The 22,774-nt window shown below is 40.3% G+C and overlaps 1 protein-coding gene, 1 long non-coding RNA gene and 1 pseudogene across 12 annotated transcripts in view; 2 read left to right on the top strand and 1 right to left on the bottom strand.

Annotated features, from left to right (window-relative positions):
• DAP3 (death associated protein 3) overlaps positions 1–22,774 on the bottom strand; it is a 37,366-nt gene that overhangs the window by 5,578 nt on the left and 9,014 nt on the right. For 5 of the 11 annotated variants that reach the window (XM_036015492.1, XM_036015491.1, XM_028502920.2 and 2 more), the window contains exons 2-10: positions 17,376–17,448; positions 9,070–9,192; positions 7,518–7,619; positions 3,204–3,312; positions 2,965–3,057; positions 1,904–2,034; positions 915–995; positions 673–831; positions 52–111 (exon numbers count right to left, since the gene is read on the bottom strand). In XM_036015492.1, coding sequence (XP_035871385.1) covers positions 52–111; positions 673–831; positions 915–995; positions 1,904–2,034; positions 2,965–3,057; positions 3,204–3,312; positions 7,518–7,619; positions 9,070–9,192; positions 17,376–17,417 — 900 coding nt within the window. In that variant the 5' untranslated portion in view covers positions 17,418–17,448. Of the gene's footprint in view, positions 1–51; positions 112–672; positions 832–914; positions 996–1,903; positions 2,035–2,964; positions 3,058–3,203; positions 3,313–7,517; positions 7,620–9,069; positions 9,193–17,375; positions 17,449–18,583; positions 18,727–22,774 lie in introns of those variants that run through there. The other 6 variants (XM_036015498.1, XM_036015495.1, XM_036015496.1 and 3 more) reach the window with 3 other exon arrangements.
• LOC118498188 lies at positions 13,388–14,386 on the top strand. Its single transcript, XR_004900712.1, has 2 exons — positions 13,388–13,525; positions 13,585–14,386. It is a non-coding gene; the product is annotated as an uncharacterized LOC118498188 (long non-coding RNA).
• Positions 15,665–16,297, top strand: LOC114488988 (annotated as a pseudogene).

Here is a 22,774-nt window from a genome sequence, read left to right as displayed (position 1 = left end):
AAATAAAAATACATTTCGTTCTGACATGTGTTAGGTATCATATGCACTCACCCAATCATTTTTCACCATTTTCCTCAAGTTGTAAATAAGCGCTAGTTCCTCTGGAGCGATCTGCTCGTTGGTCAATATTTGAGGGGGGAGAGAGGTGATGGGAGCAGACAAGAGAGGCCATTACTTGCTTTGCCTGGATGCTTCCCTGAGTCAACTGAATTGACAACTAAAAATCGTCAATGACTACGTAACCATAGGACCTGAAGGTGTAGCCTCTGAGATGAGCCACATAGCTGCTGGCCCTGAAACTGCTGTGCTTGTGGAGGTTAAAAACAGTCTTCAAGGGAGAAAACACTCACTGGCCCAAACCAGTCCCTCCCTTGATACTTCTGATCTGCCTTGCTTAGACCACAGTCTCATTTTTAAAAGAGACTAGAAAGAAAAAACTGACAAAGGAAGAAAAAAATAGCTTTTGCTGTCACACTGTTTTCAAAATAATCTTAGTTTTCAGTGGGTAATGGAACTTGGTAAGACCTCCTTTTAATGCTATTTTCACTATACATCTTAATTCATATAATCCTAGAGCAAGAAAACATATCGCATGTTTATTATGCCCCAGCCTATGTGTCTGATGGCAACAGAAATCAGTGAAATCAGAACAGAGAAACTCAGTTTTCCTACTGGGCTTTTATCTTCTCTTTTCAGTGTGGTCCTTCCCCAGAGAGCATTGACTCCATCCACTGCCACCAGGAGGCGAAAGATGCCCAAAGAGCTTTGCCTCTTTAGCTCTTTGAGCACAATCCCAACGGCATCTGTGGCATTCCGCACCCGTGTTATGCCCTGTAGCAAAGGGAGACAGTGGCTTACAGTCCTGTCTGTGAGAGGCCTCCCTGGTTTCAGCACAGCACACAGGGTTTTTATACCTGCTCGACTACTTCTCCCAGAAGGCTGCCTTTCTCAACGCTTTCTCGTTTATTCCAGACATACTTCTCTTGAATTTTTATCTAAAAACAAACGAAATAAAAACAAAAGTGGCTACTCAGCTGAAGGATGAACTAATCCCTAGCTGAGAAGGTAGGAGGCTAAGGTTGTTAGGAATCAGTTTAAATCTATTTCCAAACCTATAAGAGATCTCAATATGGAAGTGAATGCTATCTAGTCTATTTCTCCCTGAAGCTTAAAAATACACCCCCACACACGATCTTTTTTTTTCAGATTTTATTTCCTTACTCTTTTTTTTAAGATTTCATTAATTTATTTTTAGAGAGGGAAGGGAGCAAGAAAGAGAGTGAGCGAGAAACATCAATGTGCGGTTGCTGGGGGCCGTGGCCTACAACCCACGCATGTGCCCTGACTGGGAATCGAACCAGTGACTTTTAGCTTTGTGGATGATGCACAACCAAGCCACGTGGTCAGGGCCATACATATGATTCTGACTAGAAAGGTTCAGGATAAGCCCTTGGCACCTAGATTTTTAATAAGCTCCTAAAAGATTCTGAATTATCTACAGCTGAAAAACCCTGGCCTAGAGATCATATTTAAGAATTACCAGAGTAAAGAGTAATTTTACCAATACAATTCTGGTTCCAAAAAGGATCTTCTTATCTGGAGAAAATGATGTAGTTGAAAATGTGCTTTAGAAGAGTTGAGATTGTGACCTTGGGGAAGTTAATGAATTAATATGGACTTCAACATGCTACACACAAGATGGGAGCAGCCTAGCACTGCCTCCACTTCACATGGATAAATGAGTTTCAGATTGTGAACTCACTGTGAGTAAAATATATGACAGAAATAGAAAATGGTATAGTTATCTCAACCATGATACTAGTTTTCCACTGTCTACTGGTACTCGGGGCACAAAGATCTATTTAAAAAATGTCCAGCACTAAAGTTCTAGGAGTCTAGTTACCTGACTCAAGAAGCGTTCATTTGCAGTTTTGAAATTCTTCAGCCAGACCGAAGCCTCTAAAGGTTGATCAAAGCGCTGTTTGTTGTAGGTGGACTGCAAAAGATCCTGACAGTTCTTCACCCAAAGATGACCTAAAAAAAAGGGCGCAGAAGACAAACTAGGCAGGAACTGACTGTATTTAACTCAAAAGACTCTATGATTTATTTCTTAAGTCATGGGAATAACTAGTCTCTTAATATATTTCTTATAGCCTTCTTGTTTCCAAGGTTTATTTTTGCCTGGTATTCTCTTCTCTATTCTATTTTATTCTATTTTCCTCACCTGATGACATTTTCATTTGCTTTTTTTAGAGAAAGAGCGGAAGGGAGAGAAATATCTATGCAAGAGAAGCAATCGACTGGTTACCTTCGTATGCCCTGGGACTGGGGATCGTACTAGGCATGTGCCCTGACTGGAAATAGAACCCACGACCCTTCGGTTATGGGATGACGCTCCCACCACTGAGACACACTGGCCAGGGCAGCTCCATTTTAGTTTAAACATTATCATTTTAACCAACACACAAGAAATACCAAGTATATTAAAGTTAAAGGTCACCTCAGCTTCCTGGCAGATTACAGTCATAAAATGTGGATGCACACACACAACTAGGAGCGTTATGTGCAGTAGGAGAGTTTAAGTTCTTAAACTCTAGAATGCTGATAATCGTACCATGTTAAAGGCTCTCTGCATACTCAAAATTGTTGGCTGATGCCAATAAAGCTTGTGATGACCTCCAAGGTGGGAGGTTATGCTTGTGGGCATTATGCATCAAAATGAGGACAGCTGGGCCAAAATACTTTGTTCTTATTATCAAGAGGCTCCAGGAAGCTTTTAGTTTCACCTTGCAACCAGCTTGTCAGTAACACGAAGAAATTATGATGAACTAATTTAGAACACTCTACATCTGAAACAAAGGCCTCTCTTGGAGACGTCAGAGCCTTGTCAGAAAATTAAAGCCACAGTGCTACCACAGTAACTGGACAACCGACCCCGGCACAGTGAAGACAGGAAGTTCTTACCATCTGGAATATGCAGTATCAGCCAGTCCTGTTTTGCACAGAAATGAATAATATGGCAAAGACTGAGGGTTTTTCCTGTTCCCTTCTCCCCATCTAAATAAAGCATTTGTTGTTAAAGAAAACATTATGAGAAGGGGCACTTCAACTGTTGACAAGGAGTACTCTTAGATTTTTTTTCTCTCTCATCTGAGGAAGGAAAGCACTGGCCCAAGACGCCCCACACAGGCAGGCAAGGATACAGAGAACGTATCGTACAGCTGGGTGATCAAAATTGGTGTTTTTTAGGTGATGCAAAAGCTCTAGGGCTGGTTTCCTGACCATCAGGCAAGCTTCATTGAATGTCTTCATCTAACAAAACAGAGAAGAGGAAGGACAGTGGGTGTGGAACTTCTAGCCAGTTCTTAGTATACACACTGAGCCTAACAGAGCAACAAATTGCATATTTTTTATTTATGCACTTAGGGGATGTGGTATTGGTTTTGAATTTCAAAATATATCCATATAATTTAGCTAAAAACTGAAACACATTATCTTATACCAAGTAACATTAAGAGTCAGCTTTTGATTATAACTGTTAATGAAGCACAGATTTTACATCAGTTAATTGAAATCTACAAATAATACAGAAATCTCACAACATAATTTTGTATACCACTTAGAGTTGATGTAAATGTTAAAAGTATATAAAATGTGTAACATTGTACCTGACAAATGGTAAGTGAGGAATAAATGTTAATTCCTTTAAATTTATTTTTAGATAATTTTTATTTCTCTAACCATCTAGACTTTTCTCTAGAATTACGCAGACAAATCAGAAAACCGATAGATACAATTAATTTCTTTTTGCCATCAGGAATAACCTGGTGGAAAAATTTGGGAAGCACTGATATATGTGAAAGTGACTTAAGAATGTCTATTGAAAAGAAATCTAACAAATACTATTTGCTAGTATATTAAATAAGGATTAAAGTAGTGTTGGTATTTTTTAAAAAGAAATCCTAAGCAAACAAGTAGATTGGAGAAGGATTTGATAAGTACAAACTTTAAAAAATATATATATTTTATTGATTATACTATTAGAGTTGTACCATTACCCCTGCTTCATTCCCTTCCACCCTGCACACCCTCTCCCACCCACATTCCCCACCTTTAGTTCCTGTCCATGTGTCATAAGTTCTTTAGCTTCTACATTTCTCATACTATTCTTGCCCTCCCCATCTATTTTCTACCTACCATCTATGCTACTTATTCTCCATACCTTTTCCCCCTCTCCTCCTCCCACTCCCATTGCTAACCCTCCATGTGATCTCCATTTCTGTGCTTCTGTTCCTGTTCTAGTTGTTTGCTTAGTTTGTTTTTGTTTTAGGTGTGGTTGTTAATAATTGTGAGTTTGCTGTCATTTTACTATACATGTTTTTTTATCTTCTTTTTCTTAGATAAGTCCCTTTAACATTTCATAAAATAAGGGCTGGGTGATGATGAACTCCTTTAACTTGACCTTATCTGAGAAGCACTTTATCTGCCCTTCCATTCTAAATGAAAGCTTTGCTGGATAGAGCAATCTGGGATGTAGGTCCTTGTCTTTCATGACTTGGAATACTTCTTTCCAGCCCCTTCTTGCCTGTAAGGTCTCCTTTGAGAAATTAGCTGACAGTCTGATGGGAACTTCTTTGTAGGTAACCATCTCCTTATTTCTTGCTGCTTCAAGGATTCTCTCCTTCATTTTTACCTTGGCTAATGTAATTGTGATGTGCCTTGGAGTGTTCCTCCTTGGGTCCAACTTCTTTGGGACTCTCTAAGCTTCCTGGACTTCCTGGAAGTCTATTTCCTTTGCCAGATTGGGGAAGTTTTCCTTTATTATTTGTTCAAATAACTTTTCCACTTATTGGTCTTCCTCTTCCCCTTCTGGTACCCCTATAATTTGGATATTGGAATGTTTAAAGATGTCCTGGAGGTTCCTAAGCCTCTCCTCATTTGTTTGAATTCTTGTTTCTTCATTCTTTTCCGTTTGGTTGTTTCTTTCATCCTTCTGGTCCACTCCATTGATCTGAATCCGTTTCCTTCCCATCACTGTTGGTTCCCTGTGCATTTTCCTTCATTTCACTTAGCGTAGCTTTCATTTTTTCATCTAATTTGCGACCAAATTCAACCAATTCTGTGAGCATCCTGATCACCAGTGCTTTGAACTGTGCACCCGATAGGTTGGCTATCTCTTTGTCGTTCAATTGTATTTGCTATGGAGCTTTGATCTGTTCTTCCGTTTGGGCCATTTTATTTTTTGTCTTGACACGCCTGTTATGTATGAGGGGCAGAGCCTTAGGTGTTCACCAGGGTAGAGCAACCCAGTCACTGGGTTGTGACACTGTATGTGGGGGCGGGGTCCAAGAGGGAACAATGGCACTTACCTTTTTCTGTTGGACTTCAGTCCCTTCCACTCCTTCCCCTGAGCAAACTGGGCCTTTCTGGTGCTAATTCCCATGTGAATGGGCTTGTGCACCTTCTAGGACCCTGTGGGTCTCTCCAACGCACTCTCCTGTGAGGCTGGGAGCCTCTCCTGCTCCTCAGCCCCACAAGTGTTTTCAATCAATGCCCCGAGGCTCTATTTCCCGGCACTGGGACCCTGGGTTTTGTGCACAGCCTTGCTTCACAATCGTCGTCTTGCCTGGTCTGCTGGTTGCCACCCTGAGCCTGGGGTTGCCAGCCACTGCCTGTACTCGGGATGCCTTATGCGCCCAGTCCCCCACTCTTTGTGCTGCAACCCCTCTCTGCCTGGCTGCCCGACTCTGCCCCTCCTACCGGTCAGGATCAACGTGTCTATTTTAACTCCTTGGTTGTCCGACTTCCATACAGTTCGATTTCCTGTCAGTTCTGGTTGTTATTCTGTTTTTAAATTGTTGTTGTCCCTATCTTGGTTGTGGGAGGAGGTACAGTATGTCTACCTACGCCTCCATCTTGGCCAGAAGTCTAGTAAGTATAAGCTTAATGAAAAGTGAAACCTTAAAGAACTCGATATAGATATTAATACAAAAATGCCCTTTTAGGCAATGTGACAGTAGTAAAATGCACAAGCAATGGTGAGGATGTTGGCCTTCATGTAAACAGAAATTATGGAAAGAATGTATGAGTAATTCCCTCCAAAGCTCTGGTGGTTACACTCTCATGAAAGCAATTTAAAATGGCTAAAGTTAGACCCTCACAACCCTGAAGCTGGAGATTGTACTATGATGTCCTGGAACACTTTAAAATCATATTACAGATGATTCCTTCTGGTTATGTCCTACTTCCAAACTTAACAAATTTTAGATGACAAGGCTGTTTATAGTCTAGCATCAGCTCCCTTACATCATATCAAATTTTTTTAAAGTAAAATGCACTGAAGAAATGACAGCCTTTGGCTCCAGGTCATCTGCAGAGTCAAGTTTGATATTTCATTAAGAAGGAATATTTTCTGAGGCTGAAAATAATTCAGCAAGAATTAGTCAAAAGAACCAATTATGCCAACAAACCATGTTGCAGGTAATCATGAATTCTTTCAATGGCTATAAAGAACCCAAGCAACTCTTTGGATTAAAGTTATGATCACAAAACCAGAATTTTCTGAAAATTTGTGAGACTGAAGAACAAAGATGCATCTAATCTAAACATAATTTCTACATGGCTGAGGAATATACTGATTTTGTTTTTCTATACCATGTTAACTATTTTCATGACACTTCTCTAAGGAAAATATTAAATTCATTTTTCAACAACTATTTTGAATGCTAGAGTTTCTAGAAATCTGTTGGGTAAGGAAAATAGCTAGATATTGTTTACTAAGAATACATTGCCTAGCCCTGCCTGGTGTGGCTCAGTGGGCTGAGTGCCAGCCTGCAGACTGAAAGATTGCTGGCTTGATTCCTAGTCAGGGCACACATCTGGGTTGTGGGCCAGGTCCCGGATTGGGGGTACGCAAGAAGCAGCCAATTGAAGTTTTTCTTGCATCTCAATGTTTCTATTTCTCTCTTTCCCGCCCCTTCCCTCTCTCTAAAAATAAGTAAAATCTTAAAAAAAAAGTGTGTGTGTGGGGGAATAGTTTGCTGGGCTCCAAAAAGTATTTTTTTAAAAATCCTCACCACAGGATATATTTACTGATTTTAGAGAGAGAGGAAGGTGGGGGGATAAGAAACATCAACAAAAGAGAGATAAATCAAGCAGCTGCCTCTCGTACATGCCCCATCTGGGAATCAAACCCGAACCCTAGATATACGCCCTGAATGGAGACTGAACCCATAATCTTTTAAGACAATATAAGACAATACTCCAGCCAACAGAGCCACCTGGCTAGGTGTATAAGACAATACTCCAACCAACAGAGCCACCTGGCTAGGCCTCCAAAAAGGATTTTAAATGGTTAAACAAAGAAAAACATTGATTTAAAGTAAGTATTACTAGCACTATATATTGTTTAGATTCAAATTTCATTTTTTATAGTTTTCTACTCATTTAATCCCACCCCTCTGCTATCAACAGCTGTGTTCTGGGCTCCCTCCAACTTCCTCCCCTGTTTTGAGCACCTGCATTACAAATCGAGGAGGCAGGCCATGGGGGAATATAGTCTTCATGTCCTGGAGGGGAAGGCTGTAGTGCTGGCCCTCATGCTGCTCTTCATGCTTGGCCTATGAAATGAAAATGCAGACAGATATAATGGGGCCATAGATAAAGTGACAAAGACTTTGATAAGTGGAAAGGGCCCAATAGACCATATTGAAGAAACACTGATCTTTCAGAGCTGGCATGGATATCTTTCATTTATTATCTTAGACAAAAAAAAATGGTAGTTTTTGTCTCCAAATCCAGTGTGTATATAAAGCTGGTATTGGCCTAAATGATGAACCAGTTTCCCAGCAACATAAACCCTACACGTGGAGGTAGCAGTGACAATTCTTGCCATCTGGATTCTTCTGAGCTGTGTATAGAGATGCTCTAGTCATGTGACAAGATCATCTGCATGCTGCTGTTTCCATAGAAACTCTAGAGAAACTGGCAGATAGACTACATTCACAGGGAAAGCTGCAAGGCACTTTGACGACTTCATTCACTTATTCTATTTTAGTTTGTGCTTGTGAACATAGGTGAACATTGGAGATATAAATAAAACACGCCCTAACACAATTATGTTTTGGGGAAATGAGTTTTTCCCCCTCCTACATATACAGCAGCATATGTTAAGGGGGGGAGACCCAGAGAGTAGGAATATAGACCAAAAAAAAAAGCTATTCGTTTCCTTCATATTTAAGCACAGACCTCACAACTAACTTCACCTCATGAGAGGCAGCAATAGTGTTGGGGAAGGAGAAAATATATCAATGTCTAGCCTAATGGGATCTGAAGTAGAAAACACAACACTGGATAGTACTGGAATCCCAGCTTCTTCTGATAAACCTCACTTTAAATGCTGCTCTTCTCAACAAATCAAGTTAGTTACCTCTCCAAAACTAGGAAATCCACTTAGAAAGAAAGAAAGATAAAAAATAATCCCAGATTGGTTATTAGGAAAACTGGGTTCTGTAACTGCTCTGCTGTGATCTTGGGCAAGTTAAATTGCTTTCTTTAGGGTTCTCCATACCAGTCTATAAACTGTGGCTAACTACCGTTTTATAAATAAAGTTTTATTGGAACACAGCTATACCCATTTGTTTGTGACAGAACTAAGCAGTTGTGACGGTGACCATTATGGCTCAAAAGCTTAACATTTTACTACCTGGTCCATAAAGAAAAAGTCTGTGAACCCATCTTATGGTAAGATCAACAATACATTTAACAAGTATTTGCTAAATTTAACTTAAAAGTATTTATTATGTACCTGCTCTATGCCCAGCCAAGTCCTCGGCATGAGGTGAATTCAACAGTAGGGAGTAAATCAGAACAAATGTGGGCTGACCTGCCTGAGTGTTTTATGTTACTACAGTATCACACAGGGATGGGAAGACACGGGTCCTAGAACGTTGTCTTGGGTGCATTGTCTGACTACAGGTAAATCTGGGTTTTAGTTTTCCGGATATGCAAAATGACAGCAGCACACATTATAAGCCCTTAAAAAAATCTATATACACATTAGCAACTCACCGGGTCATTTTCACTGGTGCGGGAAATAGCTCTGGGACTCTGACCTGAAACCTGGCTATCCAGGTGAGCAGCAAGGCTTTGGGGTGCCTGGGTCCCCATGTGCAAAACATGTCCAGGGTCCAACTAGAAAAGAAACCATTTTAGTGTTTTGGAATTGTAAAACCATTTATGCCTTCTACAACACTGAGGTTTTAAGCAATGCCTGCAACAGGGGAAAATGCCACTAACATACACTTTAGTTTTATGTAAAATGCAGATCCTTGTTATTATTTACAATTCTCTAAGTCCAAGCACACTATTTATACTCTGTTTCAGCATAACCAATCTGTTTCAGCTTGTGTTGCCATGTCAAGGCTCTGCCTCGAATAGAGACAAACAATTCCATTAGAGATTATTCAGGAGCATTAACTTAAAGCAGGAAACTTCTTGTAATGCTCTTGCCCACAGTGATGACTGGTGGCCAGCACTGTACAACACTCAGCTGTCCAGCAATCATGGTTACTTCAGTTAGGGGATTAGGCAGTGTTCCTGTTTGACAGGTATAATTATACTCTCTGCAACAATTTTCTTGATAGCTGTGCTCTGGAGTAAAGAATTTTATGGATAAAAAATAAGGGAGTATATAAAACATCCAGCTAAGTGAAAATATACTGCTCTATAGGCAATTAAGTGAACTGCACAAGGAAAGCTGTGAACTGGGAAGGGATGGGGGGTGGGGGGAAGAGGATGATATACGAGACAGATCTGACAAATTGCTAACTGGAGAACCCCCAGAGTTTGAGGATAACAGGCTTATGTAGAGGTGAAAGATGCCAGTTACAAAGTCAAGATTAGGATAGGAAGCCAGCAGAAGCAGACATGGCAGTTGTCTGTAACAAGGGAATTTCCTGATAAATGAACAGGTAACACGAGAGCTGCCTGTATTTATATTTAGTCTCACCAAGTGGCTTCATGAGTGAAGAAAATGTGTATTATTTTTGTACCACCCTTCATAATACTATGTCTATGTCTAATTGGTATCTTTACCTCTAAATCTTTGACTTTTCATTTTTCGTAGTCCAAAGGATCTGTCCTTCTAAATAAGTTTAACTTTCTTCTAATCAAAATGCTTGGATGGTTTTCTAGTGATGTCAAAATAAGTCCAAAGTCCTTAGCATGGTAATCAAGGCCATCGCTTCAACTGACCTCTCTAGCTGCATCCCTGTATGAACTCCATATTCCAGCCCTGTGACCATGCTAATATGTTACTAACTTTTATGCCTCTATACTTCTGCTCCTTTTACTTCAATTATCCTATTTAAATCTTACTCCTCCTTTAAGGATCATCTCAAATGTCACATCCTCTGTGAAAACTTTCCAGACACCTCCAGTCAAAGTAATTATTTTTTTCTTCACTGCTGATAGCACTTTCTTTGTCTTTTTTATTTATTGATTTTAGAGAGAGGTAGGGGAAGAGAGAAGATAGAAAGGAGGAGGGAGGGGGGGAGAGGGAGGGAGGGAGTGGGGGAGAGGGAGAGAGAGAGAGGGAGAGAGAGAGAGAGAGAGACAGGGACGGAGACAATGATCTGCTGTTGCATTTATGTATTCATTGGTGATTCTTGTATGACCCCTGACTGGGGTTGAACTTGCAAACCTGGTGTATCAGGACAATGCTACAACCAATTGAACCACATGGCCAGAAACCAGCACTTTCTTTGTCTTGCATGACATTTTTACTCTGCCTTGAACTGCACTCATAGCTTTTGTTAACTCAACACCTATTAGGTACTAGGCAATATGGAGGTAATTTAAATTTATCTTTTATTTTTTTAAACTTTAAAAAATACTTATTTATCAGAGAGGGAAGGGAGGGAGGGGGGAAGAGAGAGAGAGAGAGAGAGAGAGAGAGACATCAATGTGTAGTTGCTGGGGGCTGTGGCCTGCAACCCAGGCATGTGCCCTGGCTGGGAATCAAACCTGTGATGCCTGGTTCACAGCCTGTGCTAAATCCACTGAGCTACGCCAGCCAGGGCCTAAATTTATTTTTTAATTTTTTAAAAATACATTTTATTGATTATGCTATTATAGTTGTAGCGTTTTTTTTCTACCCTTTATTCCTCTCTGCCTTGCACCCCACCCACCAGCACTTCCACTCCCCCTTAGTTCATGTCCATATAAGTTCTTTGGCTTCTACATTTCCTATATTCTTACGCTTCCCTTATTTTGTACCTGCCAATTATGCTTATTTGCTGTACCTTTTCCCAAATTCCCCCTCCTCCCCCTCCCCACTGATAACCCTCCATTTAATCTCCATTTTTGTGATTCTGTTCCTGTTCTAGAAGTTTGCTTAGTTTTTTTTTTTTAAGATTTTATTTATTTATTTATTTTAGAGAGGGAAGGGAGGGAGACAGAGAGAGAGAGAGAGAGAAAGATCAATGTGTGGTTGCTGGGGGTCATGGCCTGCAACCCAGGCATGTGCCCTGGCTGGGAATCGAACCTGCGACACTTTGGTTCATAGCCCGCGCTCAATCCACTGAGCTACACCAGCCAGGGCAAAGTTTGCTTAGTTTTTTTTTTAGGTTTGGTTGTTAATAGCTGTGACTTTGTTGTCATTTTAGTGTTCATATTTTTTATCTTCTTTTTCTTAGATAAGTTCCTTTAACATTTCTTATAATTAAGGGCTGGGTGATGATGAACTCCTTTAACTTGACCTTATCTGAGAAGCACTTTATCTGCCCTTCCATCCTAAATGAAAGCTTTGCTGGATAGAGCAATCTTGGATGTAGGTCCTTGCCTTTCATGACTTGGAATACTTCTTTCCAGACCCTTTTTGCCTGCAAGGTTTCTTTTGAGAAATCAGCTGACAGTATTATGGGAACTCCTTTGTAGGTTACTGTCCTTTTCTCTTGCTGCTTTTAGGATTCTCTCCCTATTTTTAATCCTGGATAATGTAATTATGATGTGCCTTGGAGTGTGCTTCCTTGGGTCCAACTTCTTTGGGACTCTGAGTTTCCTGAACTTCCTTAAAGTCTATTTCCTTTGCCGGATTGGGGAAGTTCTCCTTCACTCTTTTTTCAAATAAGTTTTCAATTTCTTGCTCTTCCCTTTCTCTTTCTGGCACCCCTATGATTCAGACGTTGGAACATTTAAAGTTATCCCAAAGATTCCTAAGCCTCACCTCATTGTTTTGAATTTTTGTTTCTTCATTCTGCTCTGGTTGAATGTTTACTTCTTCCTTCTCCTTCAAATCATTGATTTGAGTCCTGGTTTCCATCCCTTCACTGTTGGTTCCCTGTGTGTTTTTATTTCACTTTTTCCTCTATTTTGTGACCATACTCAAGCATTTCTGTGAGCATCCTGATTACCAGTGTTTCAAACTCTGCATCTGATGAGTTGGCTACCTCTTCATCACTTAGTTCTATTTTTGGAGTCTTGATTTGTACTTTCATTTGGGCCATATTTCTTTGTCTTGTTGCAGCTATTACACTGTTAGGGGTGGAGCCTTAGGTATTTGCCAGGGTGGGGCAATTCATATTGCTGGATTGTGGTGCTGTATGTGGGAGAGGGGTCTGAGAAGGAACAGTCGTCCTTGTTCAGGTCTTGGTTGGCTTTTAGTCACTTCCCCTACTTCCCACAAGCAAATTGGGCCCTTCTGGTGCTGATTTCTGGGTGGGTGGGTTTGTGTACATTCTAATACCCTGTGGGTCTCTCCAACAAACTCTCCTGTGAAGCTGAGAGTTTCTCCTGCTGCTGCAACCTCCAGAGGTTTTTTACAGCCAGAGGTTTTGAGGCTTTATTTCTCTGCACTGGAACCCTGGGTTGTGCAGTCTGTCTTTCTCCCCAGTTCTTCCCTCCTGGTTTATCCACATGTAAAGGTGGGACTGCTGGGTCGGCCAGCCACCACCTTGCCCACCTGTTCCTCCAGGTGCTGCTTGCCACATGTCCTCTCCTCCCCAGCTGCCGATCTCCCCCCCCCCCCCCCCCCATCAGTCTTAATGAATGTTTCTTCTTTAGCTACTTGGTTGTCAGACTTCCATGCAGTTCGATTTTCTGGGAGTTTTGGTTATTTTTTTGTTTTTAAATTTGTTGTTGTCCTTCTTTTGATTTTGTGAGGAGACACAGTGTATCTATCTGTGCCTCCATCTTGGCCAGCAGTCTCCTATTTATTTTTATAGAGAGAAGGAAAGGGAGAGAGACAGGGAGGGAGAGAGACAGGGAAGGAGAGAAATACCAATGTGGGAGAGAAACATTAACCAGTTGCCTCTCTCATGCCCCCAACCAAGGACCTAGCCTTTACCCAGGCATGTGCTCTTACTGGGAATTGAACCTGAGACCTTTTGGTTCGCAGTCCAGTGCTCGGTACACTGAGCCACACAGCCAAGGCTGCAATATAGAGTTTTAAACACATTTTTGAGCCCAGAATCTTAGGAGATAGGTAGAATATTCTCATGCCTGTTTTATGATGAGGGAAACCAAGGTTCAGGGAAATTAAGTAATTTTGCCTAAGGTCACAGAGTTGGTATGTGGTAAAGCAAGAATTAAAGTCCAAGTTTGTCTGAGTCCAAAATCTCCATTATTTTTATTATATTATGCTATCTTACACAGGTTTATCTCCCATTTTCACCACACACTTGGAAGAGAACACATCAGATTTTATTGGTTTTTGTATTTCTTTCTCTAAGTACCTAACACCACAAATATTTCATACTTGTGCCCTGGAATAAAGAATCTTTCATTAGAGACATATAATGGGGAGTATGTAAAGCATCTAGCTAAGTTAAAGTAAGTTGCACTAATTCAACGCAATGATCTGCACACAGAAACCTGTGAACCAGAACAGGTAGATTTAATGCAGAGTTGCTCCAACTTTGTCTGAGAATGGCAGACACCAATGTTTATCAAATATCTAAATTTTCTAAATTTTCTACATTTCCAAGGCTCCCTTGCAAATAGGCTGGGGTTATTTGATTAGTTCTAGTTAATGAGCTGTAAGTAGGTATAACTTGTGTCTTTTCTAGTCAGAGCCAGCTAAGAGTAGATATAAATTCTCTCATTTCTTCCTCTGCTGTGGCAACATACATGCTGAGATGGCATCCCAAGATGAACCTTTATTTCTATGTCAACCCCCTCCCACATTTGTTTGTAAACCACTTTGGAAACACATCAACAGCAAAAACAAAACGAAGCACATGCAAGCATCATAAGTAATATTCTTTGTTGTGTTAAGTCAATGAGAATTCAGGACCTGCTACCACAGTACAGCAATCTGAATAGTATACTCTACTATTGGTAGGACTCAGTTTTATCTATTCTATGGGAGAGAAAGCACCATGTCCCTTAAAAAAAAAAAATAAAAAAGTAAAAAGCAGTCAAGTGGAAAATTAAAGATATTCAAGGGCCACTAGGTGGTGCTATTTTCACAAGATGCCTAGACTTCAGACTACTGCTCTTTGAAGCAAATTAAGAGCTAGCAAAATGGATTCCTTACTTCTGACAGCATTATATATGGCATCACCCAGCTAGTCTCGTTTCCAGGGAAAACAACCATAACTACAATAGCCTCTGCACAGTTCCAAAATGAACATCATGCAGTTAAGAACAGCATTCATGAGCAAACTAAGACAGTTACTCTAAACCAATCTCCAAGAAGCACAACATTCTTCAGACATCTCTGTATTTTGGATTCAAGTCTTTCTTGTCTGCTATTTAAGGAAGAAAAAACTTTAGCCTTTTAATATTTAATATAACCAATTGAGACCAAAATCCATCCCTCTGTTGATCCTTTTGTTTTCATTTTATAATAATGGGTTATTTTATATGCAGAGGTTTATCATGCATCCCTGGAAAAAAAGGTGAATTCTACAGGAAGAAGAGTTGCCTCTCTAGGAAATCTAATCTGCAATTAAACAATGAGATGGAAGTGACTAAGCCCTTCTGGCTCAGTTCTCTTCTTTCAGGTCTCAGCTCTGGGAAGATTTCCTCTGAATCCTACCAATCCAGGTTAGGTGCTCCTATGGGGTGCAGTAACGGCACCATACTATAACAGCCATTTATTTATTCATGCTTCTACTACTGTACTTTGAGGTCCTAGAGAACATGGACCATAAGATGCGACACAGCACAGTGGTTAAGGCCATAGGCTTTGAAGTCAGACAGACCTGGTATCTAGCCTGGGCTCTGCAATTTCACAGCCTGTTATCTCAGACAAGTTACTTAGCCTTTCTAAGCCTCAATTTCTGCATCTGTGAAACAAAGATATTATCTACTTTGGGAGTTGGTTATGAGGATTTAACAAGTAAAGCACTTAGCCTAGTGCCTACCACATAATGAATGGCCCCAAAATAGTATCCATTAGTGGAATGAGGCATCTTAAAATCCTCAGCACTTGCCATATAGCAATTGCTAAATAAATGAAAGAATGGAAGCAACAGAGTATTTTTTTTAAAGATTGTATTCATTTTTTTTGGAGAGGGAAACGAAGGGAAAAAGAGAGGGAGAGAAACATCAATGTGCCAGTAAAATGTCGATCAGCTGCCTCTTGCACTCCCCCAACCAGGGACCTGACCAGCCACCCAGGCATGTGCCCTGACTGGGAATCAAACTGCCAGCTCTCAGTTTGTAAGACGACTCCCAACCCACTGAGTCACAGCAGTCAGGGCAACAAGAGAATGTTTTTTAATACATGATTTCATAATTTTATTCAACTATCAGATGCTTAAGGTCTAAATTGGCAACATTTTTCTTTTAAGTATTTCATTAAGAAATGATTAATTGGCCCCAGTCACTGAGCTGCCACTGAAGACTTTCAACAACCTCCCGTCAATCCCATTTGCTTCCTGACACTCTGCCCCCCTTGCCCGCCTCTTCCCACCACAGCCTTTTTCCACTGAAAAAAAGTCATTGTACAGAATGTCTGCTATCTAGAACCTCCACTTTCTTGACCCCTTGCTGATGCATGTAAGAGCGATGATCTGCTTCCTGCTGGCACTAAGGATTATATCCATATAAGAATTCAAAAGAGAAATGGCAGGAAAACCCTTACTACTGTCCAAGAGATTGCTGTGATTGTAATAAAAAGAAACTAGTGAAGGCGTTTAAGAAGAAATTTGCCTGCAATGGTACTACAAATGAACATCTAGAATATGAAGAAGTAATTCAGCTACAGAATGACCAGAGCAAGAACATATGCCAGTTCCTCAGAGAGACTGGACTTGCTAAGGACAACCAGCTGAAGGTTCACGGGTTTTAAGTGCTTCTGGCTCACTAAAGCTTAAGCGAGGATTCCCTTGCAATGAGTAGATCTTCCCTTCTGTCCCACTCACGAATTTAAAAACCTCACAGCTTGTATAATGTAACCATTTGGGGCCTGCTTTTAACTCGAACTAGTGTAACTCCATCATGCAATAAAGTGAAAACAGCCATGCTGTCTAGTCTTGAAGTCCCTCACTTAAACAGAGGTCAACCAGTAGGCACCTGGCAGTGTCCAGCCTCAGACAAAGCAATAACGTGATGCTTCAGCCACGTCCAGAGTCCCAAGATCACAGACAGCTATGTACGACCAGAAGCTCTTCGCCAGAGTTCCCTGCCCTCAGAGAATGTCAGTCTTGGGTGAAGCTGAGAGGAGGAGTAAGGCAGCAGAGATCACCAACTTGACCAGGTGGATGGAGCTTAGAGCAGCCATGTTCTCCCTCTAAGTGAGGTGGTAAGAATATCTGGTTTGCCACCAAGTTCTTTTTGACCAGACACAGCCTTGCTAACTGATGTCCAAACATCAGAATTTGAGGCCAACCTTCTATCAGAGTTAAACTTTTGACAAGGAAACAAATTTCAAACTGATGTCAGTCATGTAGCTAGCTGTAGAGCTTGTAACTTACTAGCAATGGCTGACAATGCCACATAAAGTAACAAACCGATTTTGCCCCCCCCACCTTCAGTTTTAATGTAATATAATGTATTTAAATCATTATTTAAATAAAACTTATTTTCAGGAAAAAAAAGAAACAATAATCCAACTAGATAATATTAACAAAAGTTAATAAAAGATAACTGCAATAAAGCTTAAAAAATGTTAATTCTCCTATGACATGGTAAATTCAAGCACAACTATTCTACTGAGATCTGTTCCTTGGAGATTTTTAGGGCAGATGGGGGTGAAGTGAATGGACAGAGAAATGGAAGTGTGACTGTTCTTTTGAGTGTGAACTTGTAAATTAAAGTCAGCTGTAGTTTTCCAGAGCATTTCATTCTGGATATAACAAATCCATCTAAACAGAAGAAATCCACCTAAAAACAGTTTGTACGAAGCATTTAGGTCAGTTAGGACTCACCTTATGGACCTTAGAGATAAGTCTTCTCATTCCTTTCAGCATTATTCCTGTACTTTGAAAAGGCCAGCCAGAACTGGGAAAAGATATTTGTACAATGGATTAGTATCCAGAATAAATAAAGAATGCCTACAAACTGACAAAAAGATGAGAAGACACAAATAGACATTTCACAAAAAAGTTTATACAATGGCTAGTAAACCCATGAAAAGATTTTCATTCTCATTACAAATTAGGGAAATATAAATGAAAACCACCACAACGAGACATTCACAACCACCACATTGGGAATAAATGAAAAGGTCAAATAACAGTGAATGTGAGAGGCTGTGAAGCCCTGGGAACTTGCATACACTGTCAGTGAGAGTGTAAGCACAGATACCTAAGAAAACAAATTTGGCAGTATCGTGTAAAGTTGAAAACATACATGTGTAAGACCCAGATATTCTACTCCTTGGTATTTATTCCACAAAAACACTTATACACATACATTGGGAAATATATACATATAAAACAATGTTCATAGTAGTATATTATGAAGAATTATCAAAACCTGTAAAAAGTCCAATTGTCCATTGAAAGATGAGTAGATAAACAGAGATATGGTCATACAATGGAATACCATACAGAGATAAAAAGAATTGCAGTTACCTGCATGACATGTATGAGTCTCAAAAATATTGAGTGAAAACTATGATATAACCTATATAAAATTCAAAACATATGAAGCTTAATTCATTACTTGGGGAATATACATATGTTTAGTAAAAGTGAAGGAAAAAGGCAAGAAATAAGCACATCATTTAGAATAATGCTTACTCTCAGGGAGAAGGTAAAGGGTAAGACTGGAGCGGGGCAGACAAATAGGTGACAATTTACTTCTCCTGCTGGACAGTGGATACATGAGTATTTGTTTTATTATTTTTATATGATGTGTGTTATATTTATTCATTTGTACCTTGAAAAATATTTAATTAAAAAAAGCCCTAAATCTCTGGGGAGCTAAAAGATGTTTAAAATACTTAAATGTAGATATCAACATTCAGTACTGATAATGTAACGAAATCAAATCTCCAAGTAATTACTTACTTCATTTTAGCTAACAATCTTCTCATTTCTTACAACCAAAATCTTTAAAGAAGCAGCAGCAGCAGCAGCAGCAGCAACAACAAGAGTTGCACCCATTTATTCAACAGTTACTGAGCACCTACCATTTGCCAGGCCCTGTGAGTAAGATGACGAAGAGAACTGTTTTAGCCTCGCCTTGACGGGTGTGGCTGTGTTGTGCATTGTCCCACAAAGTAAAAAGTTGTTGGTTAGATTCCTGGTCGGGACACATGCCTGGATTGTGGGTTTGGTCACTGGTCAGGGTGGGTGCAAGATGTAACCAATCAATATTTCTCTCTCACACTGATGCTTCTCTTCCTCTTTCTCCCTCCCTTCCCCTCTCTCTAAACATAAAGAAAATCTTTAAAAAACTGTTATAGTCCCTAACCCAATAAAGCTTCACTGACACAAACTCCTTTGAATTTCATCTCCATTCACTTATAGTTTGTTTTTAATGCTCATCTGAGGATATGTTTATTGATCTTAAAGAGAGAAGGAGAGAAAGAGAAACATTGTTGTGAGACAGAACACAGATCCTCACCTCTCAAATGCGCCCCAACTCCGGATAAAACCAGCAACCTTTGGTGTAGGGGATGTTCTAACAGAAGCCACCAGCCAGCCAGGGCTCTTTTTCAGTTTTTAAGTTTACTTTTTAATAAAGTTGTGAATGCATTCCTTAATTCAGTCATTCAAGAAACGTGTGATATGCTTCCATATGCCCATACAGAGTACAGAGTGGTGATCCAGACTGGTGTGGCCTCTACTGGACTGCTTCTCTTTTAGCTCTGGGGTTCCAGGACTCATTTGCTGTGTTTGAAAACCAGAGGTTTAGAGCAGCAGTTCCCAAGATGAGTTAGGTGACCACTACTAATATACCAGGGCTCTGGCCAGAGAAATCTGAGAAATACTATATAGCTATTCATTTCTTGAATAATTGTAATATATATTAGCATACTTAAAGACTTCAGGAAAACTATAGTGAGAGACTTCATTTTAACCCAAATTTACTTGGCCTTGCAATCCTTGGAATGCCTTTATTGCAAAACACTATTAATATCATTCTCCTGGACGCTAGTAGAGGAACTGCTACTGTGGAGTAAGGGGGTGGCTGTGAGCATGTTCCCAGGCCTGAGGATGACACTCGACTATTCCCCGGGCACAGGGGAGGTGCCCTCTGTTCCTGCATTTTTATCTGTTCTCCTTAGCTTGCCTTACACTTCCTTCCTGCCTTCCAAAACCACTCAAAGCCCATCACCACTACCTGTTCCTTAATACAGCTGTGTAGAAAAGAGTTAAAAGAGTGGGCCTGAGATTGCTTGCTCTCCTTAGGCTGCTTCCAAGGCTGCCCCTTGGGTAGTATCTGGGAACTTGGATTTCAGGAGAGTTCCCACCGTCCCTAGTGCTGGTAAGAGTGGGTCACTGTGCCTATATTATTTATACAAACATGGTTTATGGTGTACATCTGCTTTCCTCCTGACAGCCTGAAATTTTAGTACATGCTAGGCAGATAATGACATGACCAACCCCAATAAAAATCCTGGGCATTGAAACTCCCAGGAATTTCCCTGGTTGGCAACATGTCACAAGATTCTACTGGGAAAGGACTCCTGGAAATTTGCACCTGGTTTCCTCCAGATGTTGCCTTTTGCTGATTGTGCTATGTATCCCTTCACTGTAGTAAATCATAGCCATGAGTATATTGATTTCTGAGCCCTCCTAGGAAATCGTAGAACCTGGGGGTGGTTTGGCAACCACTGACACAATTGGCTAGTGCCCAATACCACCCAGCATCCACCTTTACCTGGCACCCAGTCTACCTGATACCCACCAACACTTGGCACCCAATGCCACCCAAAGCCCACTTCTGACCAGCTCAATTATCTTAACCCAAATTTTTCTCAATCTTCCCCTACTTTAACTAACTCAAGTCTTGCCTCTAACACTATCTTCCCCATCTGCGACTGGCTAACCTCCATGCCAATTCTAATCCTCCATTATCAGTTGATTTGCTACCCTAAGCTCTTTAGTCAACCTCAGTTTTCCCTACCACAAAGCCATTCATGACTCCAATGTCACTCTAACAGTACCTGGCCCACCCAACCATGCCATGACTTATACACTCTACTACAACCACTAATATGAGACAGTTATGGGCTGCAGCTCTGGAGGGGAGCTGGGTCCTGAAGAGTAGATAACATGGTCCAAGGATCAACTGCTTGAGGATACAAATGACAGTGGCCTTAAAAGTATGTTTGAGAAAACTTCAGATCTCCATATGTTCTAGATTAAAGTCAAGGCGGAATGTCCTGAGATTGCCACAAAAGCACTGAAAAGCCTGCTTCCATTTCCAACATCCTCTCTTTGTGAAGCAGGGTTTTCTGCAGTGACAGCAGCCAAAACAGGATTACAGAGTAGACCAAACTCTGCAATACACTTTGGGTGTCACTGTCTCCCATCATCCCCAGATGGGACCCCCATCTACTTGCAGGAAAACAAGCTCAGGGCCCCAGCTGGTTCTGTATTACGGTGAGTTGTATAATTACTTCATTATATATTACAATGTGATAATAATAGAAATACAATACACAATAAATGTAATGTGTTTGAATCATCCCCAAACCATCTTCCCTCTACCCCGGGTCTGTAGAAAACTGTCTTCCATGAAACTGGTCACAAAAAGGTTAGGGACCACTGCTTTAAAATACCTGTAAGCAGAGAAAGTCCTATTGACAGACTAAATGAAAGCAGAAGGGAGGACTTATTTGCTCATTCTACTTTCTGGGCCATATGCAAGTCAGTGCATCAAGATAAAGGCTCAAAGCCACTAAGACCATGTAAAATTTGAGTACGGATTTTTCCTTTCAGTTTTTTTCATGTCATCTGAACAATTATTTGTAAAGTGCAAGTTGAATATATTGCTTGTTACTGGAAGATAGGTAAGGGACAGGTTTCCTATTAGAAGAGAATGAGCCCTGGTTGGTGTGACTCAGTGGATTGAGTGCCAGCCTGCAAACCAAAGGGTCACAGGTTCAATTCCCAGTCAGTGCACATGCCTAAGTTGTGGGCTGGATCCCCAGTAGGGGGCCATGTAAAAGGCAACCAAATATTGATGTTTCTCTCCTTCTCTTTCTCTCTACCTTCTCCTCTCTCTAAAAATAAGTAAAATTTTTTTTTAAAAAAGAAGTGAATGACAATACAAGATGAAAAGTTATGGAAATGGATGGTGGTGTGGTGATGGCTATACAATAATGTGAATGTATTCAGTATCACAGAACTGCACACTTAAAAATGTTTAAGATGGTACATTTTAAGTTACATGTACTTTATCACAATAAAAAAACAAAACAAAAAAGTGACTGATGGTAAAAATTAAAGATGAATGATAATTACCTCAAGCCTTTTAGAAAGCAAAAATGAAGAAAAAATTCTCAAACATATCATTAAAATCTTTCTGATATTGTTCAACTGCCATCATTCTGAGATTACACATTGTCTATGTCTACTTCTATTATTCCAACACAGAAGTGTCCTCCCTCTGATCCCAGTAATTTTTTTGCTTAAAACTTGGATAAAACAAGTCCCAGAGACAAACTATTTCCTTAAGTCGTTAGCCTTTCTAGGAACACTTGAAGGAGCATGTCCTCACCACTGTATTTATTTATTTAAAAAAAGATTTTATTTATTTATTTTAGACAGAGGGAAAGGAAGGGAGAAAGAGGGAGAGAAACATCCATTGGTTCCCTTCACACACCCTCAAGTGGGGACCTGGTCAGCAACGTAGGCATGTGCCCTGACCGGGAATTGAACTAGTGACTGTTCAGTTCGCAGTGCGGTGCTCAGCCACGGAGCCACATCAGCCAAGGCTGTATTTAAAATTCTGTCATTATTCTGATGAAACTTTTTGACTAGTGTTACAGCCTTGTTTTTTTAAGAAAAAAAATTAGGTTACATTTTATTTAGAACAGCTAGCTTCCTTCCTTTTTAAGAAAAGGTATTTTCATGTAGATAAGCTAGATATACACCGAGAAGGAAATCAGAAAAAATGTGTACCAAATTTAGAAAGGTATCCTAAAGACTATATGCTAAGACTTTGATGGCCACAAAAATCAGAGGTTCTTTCATTTTTTTAATTGACTTTTTTAGAGAGAGAAAGAAACACTGATTTGTTGTTGCACTTATTTGCGCATTCATTGGTTGCCAGGTTTGGTTCTCTGTTGGCTCTCCTCGTGCATCTGAGGTTGGCTGGCTGGTCAAGGTTGGCCTTACCTGGGATGACTAATTCAGCTCCATACTGC

The sequence above is a fragment of the Phyllostomus discolor genome, chromosome 14 (genome assembly GCF_004126475.2).
Source record: "Phyllostomus discolor isolate MPI-MPIP mPhyDis1 chromosome 14, mPhyDis1.pri.v3, whole genome shotgun sequence".
In the NCBI taxonomy this organism is placed as follows: Eukaryota; Metazoa; Chordata; class Mammalia; order Chiroptera; family Phyllostomidae; genus Phyllostomus; species Phyllostomus discolor.
The sequence above is the reverse complement of the archived record's forward strand: the minus strand, read 5'-3'. Positions and strand labels throughout refer to the sequence as shown.